The sequence below is a fragment of the Coregonus clupeaformis genome, chromosome 14 (genome assembly GCF_020615455.1).
Source record: "Coregonus clupeaformis isolate EN_2021a chromosome 14, ASM2061545v1, whole genome shotgun sequence".
Classification (NCBI taxonomy): Eukaryota; Metazoa; Chordata; class Actinopteri; order Salmoniformes; family Salmonidae; genus Coregonus; species Coregonus clupeaformis.
This window is the reverse complement of record NC_059205.1, coordinates 20,303,413-20,325,642: the sequence shown is the minus strand read 5'-3', so window position 1 is coordinate 20,325,642 and position 22,230 is coordinate 20,303,413. Positions and strand designations below refer to the sequence as shown.

The 22,230-nt window shown below is 50.6% G+C and overlaps 1 protein-coding gene across 1 annotated transcript in view; it reads right to left on the bottom strand.

Moving 5' to 3' along the window:
- The window catches only part of LOC121581284 (kin of IRRE-like protein 1), an 87,887-nt gene that overhangs the window by 28,565 nt on the left and 37,092 nt on the right, over positions 1 to 22,230 (bottom strand). Inside the window, exons 2-3 of the mRNA XM_045224747.1 lie at positions 4,057 to 4,206; positions 369 to 518 (exon numbers count right to left, since the gene is read on the bottom strand). Coding sequence (XP_045080682.1) covers positions 369 to 518; positions 4,057 to 4,206 — 300 coding nt within the window. The remainder of the gene's footprint in view (positions 1 to 368; positions 519 to 4,056; positions 4,207 to 22,230) is intronic.

The following is a 22,230-nucleotide window of genomic DNA, read 5'->3' as shown; positions in this document are numbered from 1 at the left end:
TAAGTCACCTTGATTTTGCACCTGTGTGTTTTATCAGTTTCTTTATGAAAATATTTAGCAAACTCCATGACAGTAGCTAAAGCAAGTAGACTACAAATGCGTGCTGGGACGGCATGCCCTGAGCTTGTGAAGTGAGCGCTACTGGAGCGAAATTGGAGCGGGCGAGAAGGCCGACGCTCCAGCCTTTGGGAATCTCGCTCTGCGCTCCAGTCAAATTGGGCACGCTCAGCTCCTCGCTCCGCTCCAGCTCCGCAAACAATATCTGCTGTATACACACTGCACTGGACACACACACAGTCACACACTGCTCTGGACACACACACTCTGCACTGGACACACACACTCCTGACAGACAGATAGATACTCACTGAGGACGGTGAGTTTGGCTCTCCGGGAGCGTAGGGCAGCCTCTGTGGCCTGGCACTCGTACAGGGAGTCATCGGACAGCTCTGCCGCAGAGATCTCCAGGCTATACTGGCCCAGGTCTATCACCCGCAGCACACGGTACCTCGGCCAGGCTGAGAGAGAGAGAGAGAGAGAGAGAGAGAGAGAGAGAGAGAGAGAGAGAGAGAGAGAGAGAGAGAGAGAGAGAGAGAGAGAGAGAGAGAGAGAGAGAGAGAGAGAGAGAGAGAGAGAGAGAGAGAGTCAGACACATCCCAGCAAACGTGTCCACAATGGCATGATGTGGGCCCAATACCGGCAAAAGTATTGACCCCACATAGGCTGCCCAAATTGGGCCAATGTGCCTTTGCTCATCGGCTCCACATTGGCCCCAAGGCAGGTGGCCCCAAGGGCAGCCCTCACTTCGCCTGAAATAAGCCCTCCCTTTTAGATCGGCTGCCCGTTACATTGTATCAGAAAGACAACAACGTTGTTACTATCATATACATATTTTTACCAGAGAAACTTAAACGTTTCTCTTATATCAAATGCACTTATCTAAGTCTTTTTACAGACTTCATCATTGGCAGTATACAATATAAATGTTTTGTTGACATCACACAACAGAACACTTAAACTGGAACGACACTCTCAGTAACTTAACAACATGAATTGGGGTATTTTCAAACCACGCCCGCAAATATTCTAATGAGCCCCGGCCTCTACATTATCAAATCAAATCAAATTATATTTGTCACATGCGCCGACTACAACAGGTGCAGATCTTACAGTGAAATGCTTACTTACAAGCCCTTAACCAACAACGCAGTTTTAAGAAAAATAAGTGTTAAGAAAGTATTTACTAAAATAAACTGAAGTAAAAAATAGATAAGTAAAAAAGAAAAAAAGAAAAGAAAAAAAAGAACAAACATTTTTTTTTAAAGAGCAACAATACAATAACAGTAGTGAGGCTATATACAGGGGTACCGGTACAGAGTCAATGTGCAGGGGCACAGGTTAGTCGAGGTAATTTAGGTAATATGTACATTTATAGAGGTCCTGGATGGCAGGAAGCTTGGCCCCAGTGATGTACTGGGCCGTACGCACTACCCTCTGTAGTGCCTTGCGGTCGGAGACCGAGCAGTTGCCATACCAGGCGGTGATGCAACCAGTCAGGATGCTCTCGATGTTGCAGCTGTATAACCTTTTGAGGATCTGAGGACCCATGCCAAATCTTTTTAGTCTCTTGAGGGGGAATAGGCTTTGTCGTGCCCTCTTCACGACTGTCTTGGTGTGTTTGGACATGATCGTTTCTTGGTGATGTGGACACCAAGGAACTTGAAGCTCTCAACCTGTTCCAGCCCAGTCAATGAGAATGGGGGAGTGCTCGGTCCTACTTTTCCCGTAGTCCATAATCATCTCCTTTGTCTTGATCACGTTGAGGGAGAGGTTGTTATCCTGGCACCACACGGCCAGGTCTCTGACCTCCTCCCTATAGGCTGTCTCACTGTTGTGTCGTCGGCAAACTTAATGATGGTGTTGGAGTCGTGCCTGGCCATGCAGTCATGGGTGAACAGGGAATACAGGATGGGACTGAGCACGCACCCCCGAGGGGCCCCCGTGTTGAGGATCAGCGTGGCAGATGTGTTGTTACCTACCCATACCACCTGGGGGTGGCCTGTCAGGAAGTCCAGGATCCAGTTGCAGAGGGAGGTGTTTAGTCCCAGGGTCCTTAGCTTAGTGATGAGCTTTGAGGGCACTATGGGGTTGATCGCTGAGCTGTAGTCAATAAATAGCATTCTCACGTAGGTGTTCCTTTTGTCCAGGTGGGAAAGGGCAGTGTGGAGTGCAATAGAGTTTGCATCATCTGTGGATCTGTTGAGGCGGTATGCAAATTGGAGTGGGTCTAGGGTTTCTGGGATAATGGTGTTGATGTGAGCCATGACCAGCCTTTCAAAGCACTTCATGGCTACAGACGTGGGTGCTACGGGTCGGTAGTCATTTAGGCAGGTTACCTTGGTGCTCTTGGGCACAGGGACTATGGTGGTCTGCTTGAAATATGTTGGTATTACAGACTCAGTCAGGGACTGGTTGAAAATGTCAGTGAAGTCACTTGCCAGTTGGTCAGCGCATGCTCGGAGCACACGTCCTGGTAATACATCTGGCCCTGCGACCTTGTGAACGTTGACCTGTTTAAAGGTCTTACTCATATCGGCTACGGATTGATGTGGGATAGCCTGTGTTGGGCGTGGTGTGGGCTAGCCCGTGCTGGGCTTTGTGTGGGCTAACCCAAGTTGGGCTTGGTGTGGGCTGGCGTGGGCTATCCTGTGTGGGCTAGCCCCTGCCCACCTTGCCCACAAAATACCCACATGGGGCCAAGTTTGCTGGGATGTACACATACATACACCCATAGCACACAGTACCTAGGACCGGCTGGAAGAGAGAGAGAGAGAGAGAGAGAGAGAGAGAGAGAGAGAGAGAGAGAGAGAGAGAGAGAGAGAGAGAGAGAGAGAGAGAGAGAGAGAGAGAGAGAGAGAGAGAGACATGTACCCGTAGCAAACAGTACCTTGGCCAGGCTGAGACACAGAGGGAGACAGAAAGTCAGATAGATGTACACACACACACACCGAGAGAGAGCGCGAGAGAGAGAGAGAGAGAGAGAGAGAGAGAGAGAGAGAGAGAGAGTCAGACACATGTACTAGTCGTACATACATTTACATACTGTAGAATATAAATATATTTCAATGTAGACCTATGAAAATTGCGCCATACCATGAATCTGAGAGAATGAACACACATTTGGAATTCAAACACGTAGACAGACAAACACAATGCAAAACTGCCTCAATGGACTTTTCTCAATTACTTAAAAAGCCGTTCTCTCCTCGCCTCCTCCCTGCCTCCTCCCCTCGCTTCCCTCTGATGTTTTCAAAAGGAGGAGAGGGCGGGAGGAAAGGAGTCGATGAAATCTAATTGAGAAAAGGCCAATATCTCATCACACCATGCATGGTGTATTCCATCCACTGGGGGGCAGATCAGGAGTCTAGAAGCACCCCCGAATTATGACATCATCGATTTGGATTCTGAAAGGGACAAAAGTATTGGTCCAGATTACATCATCTTTGCCTGCCTCCACCTTCCAGCAGCATAGCAACCAGCTGAACCAGCAGCATAGCAACCATCAGAGAGGTGAACACTAAGGAGCACAATGAAGCAGCGCAGGTGTGCATGAATGAGAGGATCAGTGTGTGTGTGTGTGTGTGTGTGTGTGTGTGTGTGTGTGTGTGCTTGAGTGTGCATGTGCGCATAAACGCATATACTGTATGTACACTTTCATCTTCATCATGTGTGTCTGTGTATGATACTGGACTGCTATGCTCCATTTTGAGAGAGAGAGAGCGAGAGAGAGAGAGAGAGATGGAGAGAGAGAGACAGAGAGAGAGAGAGAGAGAGAGAGAGAGAGAGAGAGAGAGAGAGAGAGAGAGAGAGAGAGAGAGAGAGAGAGAGAGAGAAAGTTTGAGGAAACTGTAGAAGCAATGGCTACTGAGCTTTGTTGAACCTGTGAATCAAACTGAGTTGAACACGCACACCACATTTCAGATCATTACCTTTGGGTTAAGCGTGTGTGTATGGGTGTGTGTGCCTCCTTTTGTATGTATGCGTGTATGCTCTCACCCCTGAGGCCCTCTCCGATGCCCAGTGCCAGTCCATCCTTGGTCCACTGTACGATTCCGGTGTAGTTGTAGACGACACAGGTCAATACTACCCTCTCTCCCAGAACAACAGACTGGTCCGCTGGCTCCTGTGAGAACCTCGCTGTCCATACTGCCACAGAGACAAACACACTGTCAGGGAGAGGGTATACTGGAGGTGTGCATGTATGTGGTGCTTATTTGAGAGAAAGCATCAAATACACTTTGTTTTGTTTTGTTTCTACAAATGTGTAAACACATAAACATATAGCTACAGTACGCAAGATCAAACATGTTCACACACACACAAGTACACACACAAACGCACGCAACCATACAGACAGTTTCTGTATGCGTGATGATGTTTTCACGTTTGCATCATCAGGTAGAAATATTTCATATTTCATATTTCTGTGACATTATTGCAGTGGGTTCATTAATTAAAACTGATATAAGGAAAAACGTATCTCAAATGACACTCTCTCTCTCTTTTCTTGGATCATGTTTAAAACAATCCTATTAGCTAATTAATTAAGGCAAAAAATCGTTACGATTTATTTAAGGAAGACCTCTGGGGATTGCATCAAAAAGGAAGAAACAAGAGTAAGGAGAGGACTCCAGATTCAACACTGTGTCTACGTCCTAAATGGCAGCCTATTCCCTATATAATGCACTTCTTTTGACCAGAGCCCATAGTGTACTATACTGGGAATAGGGTGCAATTTGGGACGTAGCCGCTGTTACTGTCATGTTGTTTGTGTTGAGGGCTCCTTACAAAGGAGCTGACACTGCTACACACTGTGATGCTTCAACAGTGTTAAACATCAATGGTAATGATGGTGATGATGTTGACGTTGACAGCGACAGTGATGACAGCAATGGTGATGACGGTGATGACAATGGCGGTGATGACAATGGTGGTGATGATGATGGTGGTAATGATGATAACAGTAATGACGATGACAGTCCTGCACAGAACAGTATTACCACACTGTCACGGATCCTGCCGAGACTGCCCTTCCTTCTGGCTCGGGCAGGCTTCGGCGTTCGTCGTCACCGGAGTACTAGCTGCTGCCGCTCTATGTTATATGTTTCTATGTTCACTTGATTGTTGTCTGTTGTCGCACACCTGTTCCCCATTATGTTAGTTTGTCTGCCTATTTAACCTGTTCACGTCCACTGTTTGGTGTGCGTGTTTATTGTATGTACGAATGTCATTATTGTGAGCAGGTTTTGCTCCTCCTTTGTTGTTTTGGAGGATTTTCCTTGTATTTCTTTACTACTCAGTAAAGTGGTTCTTCATCTCATTCTGTGTCCTGCGCTTGACTCTGGCCTACCGCATTCCACCGACATTCGTGACAGAAACACGCACCACTATGGAGTCAGCAGGAGCAGCCGGAGTAACCGAGACAATGGAAGAACGAGTCCAACGTCAGGAAATCATGATTCAGACTCTCGGGGTCACCATGGAACGAGTATTCCAGACAATGGAACGATGGGAGAGAGGTGGTATCCCGCCACCATCTCCAACCACTCAACCACCTACAACACTGGTCACCGCTTCACCATCTGGGTCCAGTGGGATTCGGCTCTCGCTCCCGAGGGCATATGACGGAACACCTGCCGGGTGCCAGGGATTTCTCCTCCAGGTCGAGCTGTACCTGGCCACCATTCACCCGGCGCCCTCGGGATACGAGAGCGTGTCCGCCCTCATCTCCTGTCTATCGGGGAAGGCGCTGGAGTGGGCCAACGCCGCGTGGGGAGGAATAGACGCAAGCACTGTCCGCTACGAGGATTTCACCCGCCGCTTCCGGGCGGTATTCGATCATCCACCAGAGGGGAGGGCGGCGGGTGAACGCCTGTTCCACCTACGACAGGAGATGAGGAGCGCGCAGGAGTTCGAGCTGGAGTTAAGAACTTTAGCAGCCAGCGCGGGATGGAATGAGAGGGCCCTGATCGACCATTATCGCTGCAGCTTAAGGGAGGACGTCCGTCGGGAGCTGGCCTGCAGGGACCGATCTCACCCTGGACCAACTGGTGGACATGTCCATCAGGTTGGATAACCTGTTGGCAGCCCGCGGACGTTCTGATCGGGGGCCGTCCATTCCATCCCCCAGCACCTCCGAGTCTACCCTCATGGAGCTCGGAGGTGCTGCGGTTAGGGAGATGGACAGAGGGACCGTCCCCTGCACCAACTGTGGCCGCAGAGGACACACTGCTGGTCGGTGCTGGGGAGGGTCCTCAGGAGATCGAGGCAGCAGGCTGGGCACTGGTCGACCATCTCAGGTGAGTAGGCACCCGACTCCCCCAGAGCCTCCTGTTGCTAATTTGTGTATAGATATTGTTTTTCCAGAGGTTTCCCCCCATTCCCAGCATAAGGCGCTAGTAGATTCAGGCGCGGCTGGGAATTTTATTGATCGCCAGTATGCTCGTAGTTTAGGGATTCCTACTGTGTCTGTTGATAAACCTTTCCCTGTGCACGCCTTAGATAGTCGCCCGTTAGGGTCAGGCATAATCAGGGAGGTCACCACCCCACTTCTGATGAGGACGCAGGGGGGTCATGAGGAGAGGATTAGCCTCTATCTGATTGATTCTCCTGCGTATCCTGTGGTGTTGGGACTTCCCTGGTTAACCATTCATGACCCCACGATTTCATGGTAACAGAGGGCTCTTAAGGGATGGTCCGGTCAGTGTTCAGGGAGGTGTGTAGGAGTTTCCTTGGGGGCAACTACAGTGGAGAGTCCAAACCAGGTTTCCACTATGCACATTCCTGCCGAGTATGCCGATTTGGCTATCGCCTTCAGTAAAAAGAGGGCGACTAAATTACCACCTCATCGTCCGGGGGATTGCGCGATAAATCTCCAGGTAGGAGCTGCACTTCCCAGGAGTCACGTGTATCCTTTGTCTCAGGAGGAGAGGGCGGCTATGGAGACATATGTCACCGAGTCTCTAAGACAGGGATACATTCGGCCATCCACTTCACCTGTCTCCTCGAGTTTCTTTTTTGTGAAGAAGAAGGATGGTGGTTTACGCCCGTGCATTGATTACCGTGGCTTAAATAAAATTACCATCAAGTACAGCTATCCATTACCCCTGATAGCTAGTATGACGGAATCATTGCACGGGGCATGCTTCTTCACAAAATTGGATCTCAGGAGCGCATACAACCTAGTGCGTATCCGGGAGGGAGATGAGTGGAAGACGGCATTTAGTACCACCTCTGGACATTATGAGTATCTTGTCATGCCATACGGGTTAATGAATGCTCCATCAGTCTTCCAATCATTTGTGGATGAGATTTTCAGGGACCTGCACGGACAAGGGGTAGTGGTGTATATTGATGACATACTTATATACTCCACTACAAGGGCCGACCATGTGTCCCTGGTGCGTAAAGTGCTTGAAAGACTGTTAGAGCATGACCTGTATGCTAAGGCAGAGAAATGCCTGTTCTTTCAGGAGTCCATCTCCTTCCTAGGGTACCACATGTCCGCGTCTGGGGTGAAGATGGAGAGTGACCGCGTTTCGGCCGTGCGGAATTGGGCGACTCCAACCACGGTAAAGGAGGTGCAGCGTTTCTTGGGGTTTGCCAACTACTACCGGAGGTTTATCCGGGGCTTTGGCCAGGTAGCGGCTCCCATTACCTCGTTGCTGAAGGGGGGACCGGTGCGTCTGCGGTGGTCAGCTGAGGCGGACAGGGCTTTTAGTCGCCTGAAGGAGCTGTTTACCTCGGCTCCAGTGCTGGCTCATCCGGATCCCTCCTTGGCCTTCACGCATCCGAGGCTGGGATAGGTGCTGTACTTTCTCAGCGCTCGGGCACGCCACCCAAGCTCCGCCCCTGTGCTTTCTTTTTGAAGAAGCTCAGCTGTCACGGTTTACTATGCCAGAACCCAGAAGCAGACAAGGACAAGGTACGTTGAGAGAAAGGTGAGTGTTTATTTAGTAGATTCCGAGTGAGGCTGAATAATCCAGGGAACAGAGCGGGTGGCGTGGATGGGTTGTTGAGGGTGCAGTGGTTGGTCCGGTACTGGCTCGGCAGCCGCCGACCATCAGGCAGAGGTTGGGTGAAGGTTCCGGGTGAGAGACTGCAGACAGAACAAAAACGGAGGTCAGTACACAGCAAGTAACAAGGTGCAAAACAACAAAACTAACTAAGGGCTCAGAGGCTGACACGCTGACAAACATACTGTTCAAAGCTAACGATCCGGCAGGAACTGGATGTTCGGCCAGAGCCTAAGAAGGGTGATGATCAGGACCAGGTGTGCAGATTGCTGATGGGATGCAGGTGCGGAAAACCAGAGCGCTCCCCGGAGCGTTCCCGAACCCTCGGGAAACTGGAGATACGAACAGGAAAAACTAGTCACCAGACAGGACCCGACTCAGACAGCCGGGATCGTTACAGTACCCCTCCGCAGACGCCACCGGGCGGACTCCCGGAGCGCCAGGATGGAGGCGGTAGAAGTCACTGATGAGGTCCGCATCAAGGACCTGTCGCCGCGGAATCCAACTCCTCTCCTCAGGGCCATACCCCTCCCAGTCCACGAGATACTGGAAACCCCGGCCCCGCCGTCTGGAATCCATGATGCGACGCACCGTGTAGGCAGGACCACCTCCGATCATCCGAGGAGGAGGAGGAGGAGGCGGAGGAGGCAACAGAGGACTGAGGAAGACAGGCTTGAGGCAGGAGACATGAAAGGTGGGATGGACTCTGAGCGTCCTCGGTAGTTTGAGTCGAACTGCCACTGGATTGATCACCTTCTCCACCACAAACGGACCAATGAACTTCGGTAACAACTTCCTAGACTCAGTCCGTAACGGAAGATCCCGTGTGGCCAACCAAACCCTATCTCCGATGGTATAGGTGGGAGCGGGGATCCGGCGACGATTCGCCTGGAGCTGATACCGGTCCGAAACTCTAAGGAGTGCCTTTCTAGCCCGATGCCAGGTCCGGTGGCAACGACGAATATGGGCCTGAACAGAAGGCACTGAGAGCTCCTTCTCCTGAGAAGGAAACAGGGGAGGTTGGTAGCCATACAGGCACTGGAAGGGAGACATCCCAGTGGCAGATGTAGGAAGAGTATTGTGGGCATACTCAACCCAAGGCAACTGAGAGACCCAGGAGGTGGGGTTGGAAGAGACCAGACAGCGTAGCGTGGATTCCATCTTCTGGTTGGCTCTCTCCGCCTGACCATTGGATTGGGGGTGAAAACCAGATGTGAGACTGACTGTAGCTCCAATGGCCAAACAGAAGGACTTCCAGACAGCAGAGGTAAACTGAGGGCCACGGTCGGAAACGATATCACTGGGCAAACCGTGGACCCTGAAAACCTCCCTAACCAGGATCTCGGACGTCTCCGAGGCAGAGGGAAGCTTGGCAATTGGCACAAAGTGGGCGAACTTGCTGAATCTGTCCACGATAGTCAGAACGACCGTGTTCCCCTCAGAAGCGGGCAACCCAGTGACGAAGTCCAGGGCCAGATGCGACCATGGTCGCCGGGGAATAGGAAGGGGGTGAAGTAGTCCAGAGCTGGGCCGATTGGTACTCTTATTCTGCGCACACACTGGACAGGCAGCAACAAACCCCCGAGTATCCTCGGCCATGGCAGGCCACCAAAACGTCTGCGAAGAAACGCCATTGTCCGAGCCACGCCAGGGTGACAAGCCATCTTGCTGGCGTGGGACCATTTGAGGACAGCCGGACGAACCGACTCAGGCACAAACAACCGACCGGGTGGACCGTTACCGGGACCGGGCTGAGTCCGAAGGGCCGCCAGCACCTCCTCCTCAATCTTCCACATAACTGCTCCCACGACGCAGTTCCGGGGGAGAATTGTCTCGGTCTTGGACCCACTCTCCTCCGTCTTGGAGAACATCCGGGACAAGGCGTCCGCCTTGCCGTTCTTAGATCCAGGTCGGAACGTCAGGGCAAACTTGAATCGTCCGAAAAACAACGCCCACCTGGCCTGACGGGGAGTTGAGACGTTTAGCCGATTGCACGTAAGCAAGATTCTTGTGGTCAGTCCAGACAATAAACGGTTGCTCCGCCCCCTCCAACCAGTGGCGCCACTCCTCCAAGGCAAGTTTCACCGCGAGAAGCTCCCGGTTACCCACATCGTAATTCCTCTCCGCAGGCGAAAGGGCGACGAGAGTAGTAGGCGCAGGGATGGAGTTTACTGTCCGTGGAGCATCGCTGCGACAGGATGGCGCCAACTCCCACATCAGACGCGTCCACTTCAACGACGAACTGACGGGCCGTGTCCGGTTGAGAGAGAATCGGTGCGTTGGTGAATCGCCTCTTCAAATCCAGAAACGCTCGATCCGCCTCCGGATTCCACTTGAAGGTCCTGATACTGGAAGTCAAGGCAGTTAACGGAGCGGCCACACGGCTGTAATCCCGGATGAATCTGCGGTAGAAATTCGCAAACCCCAAAAATCTCTGGAGCTGCAATCTCGTACCGGGCTGGGCCCACTCCAGAACCGCTCTAACCTTCTCCTGGTCCATCCTAATCTCTCCCCTGGAGATGATGTACCCGAGAAAGGATGTCGTGTGGGCGTGAAACTCGCACTTCTCGGCCTTCACGAACAGGCGATTCTCCAACAATCGCTGCAGAACCTGCCGGACATGCTGGACGTGGTCGGAAGGTTCCTTCGAGAAGATCAGAATGTCATCCAGGTAAACAAACACAAAGAGACCGATCATATCTCTCAGGACGTCGTTCACCATACTCTGGAATACCGATGGAGCATTGGTCAGTCCAAACGGCATCACCTGATACTCGAAGTGACCCATCGGTGTATTGAAACCCGTCAACCACTCGTCCCCCTCTCTGATCCGGACCAGGTGATACGCATTGCGTAGGTCTAGCTTGGTGAACACCGTAGCACCCTGTAAGGAGTCGAAGGCAGAACTCATCAAGGGCAGGGGATACTTGTTCTTGACCGTGATGTCATTCAACCCCCGATAATCAATACACGGTCGAAGAGAGCCATCCTTCTTACCCACAAAGAAGAATCCTGCCCCCAGGGGTGATGACGAGGGACGAAACGAGACCAGCAGCTAGGGACTCCTTGATGTAGGTCTCCAACGCCTCACGTTCAGGTCGGGAGATACTGTATAACCTTCCCTTGGGGTAGACAGCTCCAGGGACCAGGTTGATGGCACAATCATATGGTCGGTGGGGAGGGAGTGACAGAGCCTTCTGCTTACTGAAAACTTCCCCCAAATCGTGATATGTCTCGGGAACCAGGGACAAATCTGGGGGTTTAGCCTCAATCACCTGACTGGGAACCGAATGGGGGCAGGCAGTCTTGAGACAGTTAGCATGACAATCAAGGCTCCAACTCGTTACCTTGCCCGTCACCCAATCGAACGTGGGATTGTGTTCCTTCAACCAGGGGTATCCAAGGACCAGAGGAACATGGGAAGACGGCAGAATGAAGAATGAAATCATCTCAGAATGATTCCCCGACAACCGCATCTTAACCGGTTCAGTCCTCATCGTGATACGTGCCAGACTACTGCCGTTCAGAGTGGTCGCTTCAATGGCTTCCGGCAATTGCTCCTTGGAAAGCCCCAGCTGTTCCACCAACTCGGCATCAAGAAAGCTTCCATCGGCACCTGAATCGATAAAAGCGTTAAGCGCTAAGCTCTGATTCCTGTTCACAAGGGTAGCCGGGAAACGGGGTCTGACAGAGGTACTGAGAGGTTGAAACTGGCTCGCTAAAAGTCCTCCCAACTTTAGCGAGCCGGGCAGTTTGACGACCGCCGGGAACAAGTGGAGATGTGATGTCCCGAGCTCCCACAGTAGAGGCAGCAGTTGGTCTTACGTCTATGTTGACGCTCCTCCTTGGTTAACCCGTGCCGCCCCACTTGCATGGGTTCAGAATCGGGAGAGAGGACCTCTCCACTAATCCATTGTGGTGGAGAATGATCGACGTGTTCTGGTCCACCACCCGACCCGACTGGGAACTGAGAAGCTGATCGATTGGACGGACCCCATTGCTTCTCCCTCCTTCGCTCTCGGACTCGATTATCCACCCGAATAGACAAGGCTACCAAGCTGTCCAGGTCACTAGGCTCCGGATAGGAGATCAACTCATCCTTGAGCTGCTCCGACAGACCCTGGTAAAAGGCCGCTTGCAGCGACTCCTCGTTCCACCCACTCTCCACAGCCAACGTCTTGAACTCGATCACGAAGTCGGCCCACGCTGCGAGTTCCTTGGCGAAGCGAAAACAGGCGCCTAGCTGCGTCCCTCCCTCGGACGGAATGGTCGAAGAGCTTCCTCATCTCGGCCGTGAACCCCTGGTATGAAGCCATGCAGGGATCCTGTCGTTCCCAAACGGCTGAAGCCCACTCCAGCGCTCGACCACGCAGCAACTCAATCACAAAGGCTATCCTAGCCTTGTCTGTGGCATAAGAGTAGGGCTGTAGATCGAACACTAATCCACACTGCATAAGGAAGGAACGGCATCTTCCCAGCTCCCCCTCATATTTATCCGGCATCGGAACCTTGGGCTCACGGATGGACACAGCTTCAGAAGCGGCAGGCGAGATGGGTGAAACCGGTAGTGGATCCTCCACCGGACACTTACGTTGGTTCTGGACCTCCGCCAGACCGGTAGAAAGGTTCCGAACTGACAACGCGATCTCCTGTAGTACCGTGCTATGATGGCCCAACATCTTCTCCTGCTGGGTAATAGCATGGCGAACGGAGTCCAGGTCCGCTGGGTTCATTACTGGCCGGATCGTTCTGTCACGGTTTACTATGCCAGAACCCAGAAGCAGACAAGGACAAGGTACGTTGAGAGAAAGGTGAGTGTTTATTTAGTAGATTCCGAGTGAGGCTGAATAATCCAGGGAACAGAGCGGGTGGCGTGGATGGGTTGTTGAGGGTGCAGTGGTTGGTCCGGTACTGGCTCGGCAGCCGCCGACCATCAGGCAGAGGTTGGGTGAAGGTTCCGGGTGAGAGACTGCAGACAGAACAAAAACGGAGGTCAGTACACAGCAAGTAACAAGGTGCAAAACAACAAAACTAACTAAGGGCTCAGAGGCTGACACGCTGACAAACATACTGTTCAAAGCTAACGATCCGGCAGGAACTGGATGTTCGGCCAGAGCCTAAGAAGGGTGATGATCAGGACCAGGTGTGCAGATTGCTGATGGGATGCAGGTGCGGAAAACCAGAGCGCTCCCCGGAGCGTTCCCGAACCCTCGGGAAACTGGAGATACGAACAGGAAAAACTAGTCACCAGACAGGACCCGACTCAGACAGCCGGGATCGTTACATCAGCCCGGCGGAGCGCAACTATGATGTGGGGGACTGGGAGTTGTTGGCGGTGGTCAAAGCCCTGAAGGCTTGGAGACATTGGCTTGAGGGGGCTAAACACCCTTTTCTCATTTTGACTGACCACCGCAATCTGGAGTACATCCGAGCGGCGAGGAGGTTAAACCCTCGCCAGGCAAGGTGGTCCATGTATCTAACTCGTTTTTTTTTCACCCTTTCTTACAGGCCGGGCTCCCAGAATGCTAAGGCAGATGCTCTGTCCCGACTGTATGACACAGAGGAGAGTTCCGTGGAGCCCACACCCATACTTCCGGCGTCGTGTCTGGTGGCACCGGTGGTGTGGGAGGTTGACGCGGACATCGAGCGGGCGTTACGTAGCGAACCCTCTCCTCCCCAGTGTCCAGAGGGTCGTAAATACGTACCGCTAGAGGTCCACGATCGTTTGATCTAATGGGCTCACACGTCACCCTCCTCTGGTCATCCTGGCATCGGTCAGACAGTGACCTGTCTTAGTGGGAAGTACTGGTGGCCCACCTTAGCCAAGGACGTGAGGGTTTATGTTTCCTCCTGCTCAGTGTGCGCCCAGTGTACGGCTCCTAGACACCTGCCTAGAGGGAAATTACAACCCCTACCCGTTCCACAACGACGTGGTCCCACCTATCGGTGGATTTTATGACTGATCTTCCTTCCTCAAGGGGGAACACAACCATCCTGGTCGTTGTGGATCAGTTTTCTAAGTCCTGTCGCCTCCTTCCTCTGTCCGGACTCCCTACGGCCCTATAAAACTGCCGAGGCCCTGTTTACACACGTCTTCCGGCTCTATGGGGTGCCTGAGGATATAGTGTCTGATCGGGGTCCCCAGTTCACCTCAAGGGTATGGAGGGCGTTCATGGAACGGTTGGGGATCTCGGTTAGCCTTACCCCAGGTTTTCACCCCGAGAGTAACGGGCAGGTGGAGAGGTCGTATTGCCAGGACCGGCGAGGGGAGTGGTCGGTTTTCCTACCCTGGGCAGAGATGGCTATAAACTCCAACCGCCACTCCTCAACTGACCTCACACCATTCCAGTGTGTGTTAGGTTATCAGCCGGCCCTGGCACCGTGGCATCAGAGCCAGATCAAGGTACCTGCGGTGGACGAGTGGGTTCGGCGCTCGCAGGAGACCTGGGACGCTACACATGAACGCCTGCAGCGGGCCAGCAGGCATCAGAAGGCGAGCGCCGACCGCTACAGCAGTGAAGCTCCAGTGTATGCACCGGGGGACCGGGTCTGGCTCTCGACCCGAAACCTGCCCCTTCGCCTGCCCTGCCGGAAGTTGGGTCTTCCTATTAATTATCGTATTAACCCCTCGTTCCATGTGTCTCTCCTCAGGCCGGTGGTAGCTGGTCCACTCCAGGAATCTGAGATACGGGAGGTTCCTCCGCCCCCCCGGACATCGAGGGGGCACCGGCGTACTCGGTCCGTTCCATCCTGGATTCGAGGCGTCGGGTGAGGGGCCTGCAGTATCTCGTGGAGTGAGAGGGGTACGGTCCGGAGGAGCGGTGCTGGGTTCCTAGGAGGGATATCCTTGATCCCTCCTTGTTGAGAAAATTCCATCAGAACCATCCCACTCGCGCCGCGTCCTCCTGGTCGTCCTCAAGGCCGGTGTCGACGCACAGCGGGAGCCGCGCGTCGGGGGTGGGGGGGGTACTGTCACGGATTCTGCCGAGACTGCCCTTCCTTCTGGCTCGGGCAGGCTTCGGCGTTCGTCGTCACCGGAGTACTAGCTGCTGCCGCTCTATGTTACAGTATATGTTTCTATGTTCACTTGATTGTTGTCTGTTGTCGCACACCTGTTCCCCATTATGTTAGTTTGTCTGCCTATTTAACCTGTTCACGTCCACTGTTTGGTGTGCGTGTTTATTGTATGTACGAGTGTCATTATTGTGAGCAGGTTTTGCTCCTCCTTTGTTGTTTTGGAGGATTTTCCTTGTATTTCTTTACTACTCAGTAAAGTGGTTCTTCATCTCATTCTGTGTCCTGCGCTTGACTCTGGCCTACCGCATTCCACCGACATTCGTGACACACACTTACACTTTTAAAGGTAATTTATGGTTGAGCCGACATGCGCAGCGTTTACCATGAACACAATCTCCGCAAATGTATGGAAAACGGCCTTAAAAAGGTGCATAGTCGGCTGTATAGTGCTCTGCACTATAACGCACCTTGCATTGAATACCGGCCCAATAAAGTAAACATTTGGGGCAGTTGGAAATATTTAGAAATTCTGTGTGACCCTCTGTCTTTATGAACTCTCTTTCCCATAATGCACTGCTGAGAAAGTGAGAGAGGGAGAGGGAGAGAGAGAAAATGAGAGAAAGGGAGACTAAGAGAGAGAGAGACAGAGGTAAAATGTCTACTGGTGCTTCTGTCCCCAACCAAGGAGGGCCTGCAGCAGCACCTAGATCTTCTGTACAGATTCTGTCAGACCTGGGCCATGACAGTAAATCTCAGTAAGACAAAAATAATGGTGTTCCAAAAAAGGTCCAGTTGCCAGGACCACAAATACAAATTCCATCTAGACACCGTTGCCCTAGAGCACACAAAAAATTATACATACCTCGGACTAAACATCAGCACCACAGGTCAATTCCACAAAGCTGTGAATGACCTGAGAGATAAGGCAAGAAGAAGGGCCTTAAAGGGCCATAAAATGGAACTTAAAATTCAACATCCCAATTAGGATCTGGCTAAAAATAATTGAATCAGTTATAGAACCCATTGCCCTTTATGGTTGTGAGGTCTGGGTTCCGCTCACCAACTAAGAATTTACAAAATGGGACAAACACCAAATTGAGACTCTGCATGTAGAATTCTGCAATAACATCCTCCGTGTACAATGTAAAACACCAAATAATACATGTAGAGCAGAATTAGGCCGATACCCGCTAATTATCAAAATCCAGAAAAGAGCCGTTAAATTCTACAACCATCTAAAAGGAAGCGATTCCCAAACCTTCCTTAACAAAGCCATCACTTACAGAGAGATTAACCTAGAGAAGAGTCCCCTAAGCAAGCTGGTCCTGGGGCTCTGTTCACAAACACAAAACAGATCCCACAGAGCCCCAGGACAGGAACACAATTAGACCCAACCAAATTATGAGAAAACAAAAATATAATTACATGACACATTGGAAAGAATTTACAAAAAAACTGAGCACACTGGAATGCTATTTGGCCCTTAATAGAGAGTACACAGTGGCAGAATACCTGACCACTGTGACTGACCCAAAATTAAGGAAAGCTTTGACTATGTACAGACTCAGTGAGCATAGCCTTGCTATTGAGAGAGGCCACAAAATGAGGTGGAAACTGAGCTGCACTTCTTAACTTCCTGCCAAATGTATGACCATATTAGAGACACATATTTCCCTCCGATTACACAGACCCACAAAGAATTCGAAAACAAATCCAATTTTGATAAACTCCCATATCTATTGGGTGAAATACCACAGTGTGTCATCATAGCAGCAAGATTTGTGACCTGTTGCCACAAGAAAAGGGCAACCAGGGAAGAACAAACACCATTGTGTACTTTAACTATTTGCACATCATTATAACACCATAATATGACATTTTAAATGTCTCTATTCCTTTGAAACTTTTATGAGTGTAATGTTTACTCTTCATTTTTGATTGTTTATTTCACTTTTGTTTATTATCTATTTAACTTGCTTTGGCAATGTAAACATATGTATTCCATGCCAATAAAGCCCTTTGAATTGAATTGAATTGAGAGAGAGGAGAGAGAGAGAGAGAGAGAGAGAGAGAGAGAGAGAGAGAGAGAGAGAGCAAAAGGGGGGCTGTCAGACTGTAGCTGAGACTCAGAGAGAGAAGGAGAGAACCACACTGATAGAGAACAGAGATTTAATTAACCCTGGGGGATCCCTCTATCCCCCTCTTTCTCTCCCTGTCTCTCTATCTCTCCATCTCTCCCTCCCTCTGTGCTTCCATGGCTTTGGGAAAGTAGTAGGTAGCGTTGGTTGGTCTGCTCTATGCCCTTTTCCCTTTACTCTCCGCCTCTCCCTCCTTCCCTGTCCTCTCTTTCTATTATTGGGTAATAACACAGTGGTAGAGATTTGGGTGAACTATAGTACGTTCACTGATATTTCCCTCTTTTCCTTAAATAAACTAAAAAAATATCTGTCCGTCTGCTCAGACCAACTGTGTATCTTGAATGTTGAAAATATGATTATTATTCTCTCAGAATGTCAAACATCTAAACACAGTAAAAAAAAAAATGCAGTGGTTTGTGTGGGAAGGTACATATACAGTACCAGTCAAAAGTTTGGACACACCTATTCATCCAGGGTTTTTCTTTATTTTTACTATTTTCTACATTGCATAATAATAGTGAAGACATCAAAACTATGAAATAACACATATGGAATCATGTAGTAACCAAAAAGGTGTTAAACAAATAAAAATATATTTTATATTTGAGATTCTTCAAAGTAGCCACCCTTTGCCTTGATGACAGCTTTGCACACTCTTGGCATTCTCTCAACCAGCTTCATGAGGTAGTCACCTGGAATGCATTTCAATTAACAGGTGTGCCTTCTTAAAAGTTAATTTGTGGAATTTCTTTCCTTCTTAATGCGTTTGAGCCAATCAGTTGTGTTGTGACAAGGTAGGGTTGGTATACAGAAGATAGCCCTTTTTGGTAAAAGACCAAGTCCATATTATGGCAAGAACAGCTCAAATAAGCAAAGAGAAATGACAGTCCATCATTACTTTAAGACATGAAGGTCAGTCAATACGGAACATTTCAAGAACTTTGAAAGTTTCTTCAAGTGCAGTCGCAAAAACCATCAAGTGCTACGATGAAACTGGCTCTCATGAGGACCGCCACAGGAAAGGAAGACCCAGTGTTACCTCTGCTGCAGAGGATAAATTCATCAGATTAACTGCACCTCAGATTGCAGCCCAAATAAATGCTTCACAGAGTTTAAGTAACAGACACATCTCAACATCAACTGTTCAAAAGAGACTGCGTGAATCAGGCCTTCATGGTCGAATTGCTGAAAAGAAACCACTACTAAAGGACACCAATAAGAAGAAGAGACTTGCTTGGGCCAAGAAACACGAGCAATGGACATTAGACCGGTGGAAATCTGTCCTTATATGAGATTTTTGGTTCCAACCGCTGTGTCTTTGTGAGACGCAGAGTAGGTGAACGGATGATCTCCGCATGTGTGGTTCCCCCCGTGAAGCAATGAGGAGGAGGTGTGATGGTGTGGGGGTGCTTTGCTGGTGCCACTGTCAGTGATTTATTTAGAATTCCAGGCACATTTAACCAGCATGGCTACCACAACATTCTGCAGCGATATGCCATCCCATCTGGTTAGCGCTTAGTGGGACTATCATTTGTTTTTCAACAGGACAATGACCCAACACACCTCCAGGCTGTGTAAGGCTATTTGACCACGAAGGAGAGTGATGGAGTGCTGCATCAGATGACCTGGCCTCCACAATCCCCCGACCTCAACCCAATTGAGATGGTTTGGGATGAGTTGGACCCCCGAGTGAAGGAAAAGCAGCCAACAAGTGCTCAGCATATGTGGGAACTCCTTCCAGACTGTTGGAAAAGTATTCCAGGTGACTACCTAATGAAGCTGGTTGAGAGAATGCCAAGAGTGTGTAAAGCTGTCATCAAGGCAAAGGGTGTGTCACGCCCTGACTCAGGGGACTCTTATATGTTGAGTCAGGGTGTGTGTATTCTTTGTTTGTAGTTATTCTATGTTGTATATCTAGCATGTGTGGATCTATGTTGGCCGGTGTGGTTCCCAATCAGAGGCAGCTGTCACTCGTTGTCTCTGATTGGGGACCATACTTAAGCAGCCTATTGGCACAGTCTAGTTGTGGGATCTTGTTCCGGTTAAGGTTTGTTGTATCTACCTTAGGACTTCACGTTTCGTTTCGTTTATTGTTTTGTCGTGAGTTTATTTAGTTGAATAAACATTTACGTATATCAAGCTGCGCCTTGGTCTGTCCCGTCATTAGACGAACGTGACAGAAGATCCCACCAAAGACGGACCAAGCAGCGTGCCCAGGAGCAGCAGACACCCTGGACACAGGTAGTGGAGCAGAGATCATGGACTTGGGAGGAGATAAGAGAGGATCTGGCCAAGCATATGGAGGCCCTGAAAGGGATGAGGGAGAAGGAGGTGAGATTAGCCGATAGCGGACCCTGGGCGAAGGAGGAAGCCCAGGCAGGAGAGGTGAAACGGAGACCCGAGAGGCAACCCCAATAAAAAAAATTGGGGGGGCACACGGTGTGGACGACGAGGCAGCAGGAGGCCGTGAAAGGGCGGATCTGCAGGTTAGGAGAGGAGGCCACCATGTTACGGGGGCTATTGGTTCAGAGGGAGCAGGAGTTATTCGGTCAGAGGGAGGCGCTACAGGAGGCTAAAAGGGAGAAGGAAAGAGTAGAGGCACGGCGAGAGGAGCTGGTTAGGCAGCAGAAGGAGCGGGGGTTAATAATGGAACCCAGTCCTGCTCCTCGCACCAAGAAAGTGGTGCGTGTCGCCAGTCCAGTCCGGCCCGTTCCTGCTCCCCGCACCAAACCAGTGGTGCGTGTTCCCAGTACGGCCCGGCCCGTTCCTGCTCCTCGCACCAAGCCTTTGGTGCGCATCGCCAGTCCGGCCCGGCCCGTTCCTGCTCCTCGCACCAAGCCAGTGGTGCGCGTCGCCAGTCCGGCCCGGCCCGTTCCTGCTCCTCGCACCAAGCGCGTCGCCAGTCCTGCCCGGCCCGTTCCTGCCCCTCGCACCAAGCCAGTGGTGCGTTTGTCCAGTCCGGCACGGCCCGTGCCCGTTCCACCGGTGCCTGGTCCGGTACCGGTCAGCTGTTCCACTCCGGAGCCAGAGCAGTTCGCTCCACCGGTGCCTGATCCAGCTCCGGTCAGCTGCTCCACTCCGGAGCCAGAGCAGTCCGCTCCACCGGTGCCTGATCCAGCTCCGGTCAGCTGCTCCACTCCGGAGCCAGAGCAGTCCGCTCCACCGGTGCCTGATCCAGCTCCGGTCAGCGGCTCCACTCCGGAGCCAGAGCAGTCCGCTCCACCGGTGCCGAGTCCAGCTCCGGTCAGCGGCTCCAGTCCAGACCATGACGTCAGCCCCTCTCCAGGTTCGGGGTCTCCCACACCAGGGTCCAGACAGGGCCTGGCGTATCGTGGGAGGAAGGAGAGGGGAAGCAGCGCGCCAAGGTCCAGACCAGACCAGGGGCGCAACAGGGAGGCGGAGAGTGAGAGGTCGTCACGCCCTGAGCCGGATCCGCCTCCGAGGCGGAATGCCCACCTGGCCCCTACCCTGTTATGTTTATGTTGTGCGGTCGGAGTCCGCACCTTTGGGGGGTACTGTCACGCCCTGACTCAGGGGACGCTTATATGTTGAGTCAGGGTGTGTATATTCCTTGTTGTGCTTTGTCTTTGTTGTCTATCTAGTATGTGTGGATCTATGTTGGCCGGTGTGGTTCCCAATCAGAGGCAGCTGTCGCTCGTTGTCTCTGATTGGGGACCATACTTAGGCAGCCTATTGGCACTGTCTAGTTGTGGGATCTTGTTCCGGTTAAGGTATGTTGTGTGTGCTACCTTGGACTTCACGTTTCGTTTCCTTTGTTGTTTTGTCGTGTGTTTAACAGTTAAAATAAACATGTACGCATATCACGCTGCGCCTTGGTCTGACCCGTCCTTCAACGAACGTGACAGGGTGGCTACTTTGAAGAATCTCAAATATAAAATATATTTTTATTTGTTTAACACTTTTTTGGTTACTACATGATTCCATATGTGTTATTTCATAGTTTTGATGTCTTCACTATTATTCTACAATATAGAAAATAGTAAACATAAAGAAAAACTGTTGAATAAGTAGGTGTGTCCAAACTTTTGACTGGTACTGTACCACATCTCCATATTCTCATTATACATTAATTAAGATCATAAGTACTATACATACATAAACACACACACAGAGAGACACAGACACACACACTAATGAATTCTCATTCCTATTCCTCCAGTATGTAAAGGAACTAATGCTGTGTTAACCTTAAACCCTGCTGCCCAAACCCCAACCCCCATGCCGACTGACACTGTCCTCATATTCATATCACACCACCTTCAGGCTACTGCTTGTTCCAATTTCACCAACTAAGCCACTGTGTGTCAGATTGTGTATACGGACTGTATGCAACAAGAGCAAAAATAATGTTTTGGTTGCTATGCCATCATCAGTGTTTGTCTCAACAACACATACAGTACACTGATGATGGCCTAACAGCAAAACGTCTTGTTGCTTGGTATTCACGAGTTCATCTGACTCTGGGGAAGTAGATAAAATCCCAAAGTATCCCTTTAACCTTTTTTTTATTGTGATCTAAAAGGTTAAACTGATCCAAGATCAGCACTCCTACTCTGAGAGGCTTGGTAACTCCCTCCCCCCATCCTCTGTAAAGCACACTGTACATGTCCGCTAGCATAAGCATCACTGAATGAGCAAGGTGTGAAAGTGTGTGAGATAGGGGGAAAGAGGGGGGGTACTGTGTGTGTGTGTGTGTGTGTGTGTGTGTGTGTGTGTGTGTGTGTGTGTGTGTGTGTGTGTGTGTGTGTGTGTGTGTGTGTGTGTGTGTGTGTGTGTGTGTGTGTGTGTGTGTGTGTGTGTGTGTGTGTGTGTGAATGTGTTTTTGCATTCCTAAACACGTTACCATCATTATCCACATCCTCTACATTTTGGTTGAATTGACAACTATATAAAGCAGCAGCACTTATCATGCAATAGTAATAGTTGTGAGTCATTGGCCATGTCCCAAATGGCACCCTATTCCCCATATACTGCACTAC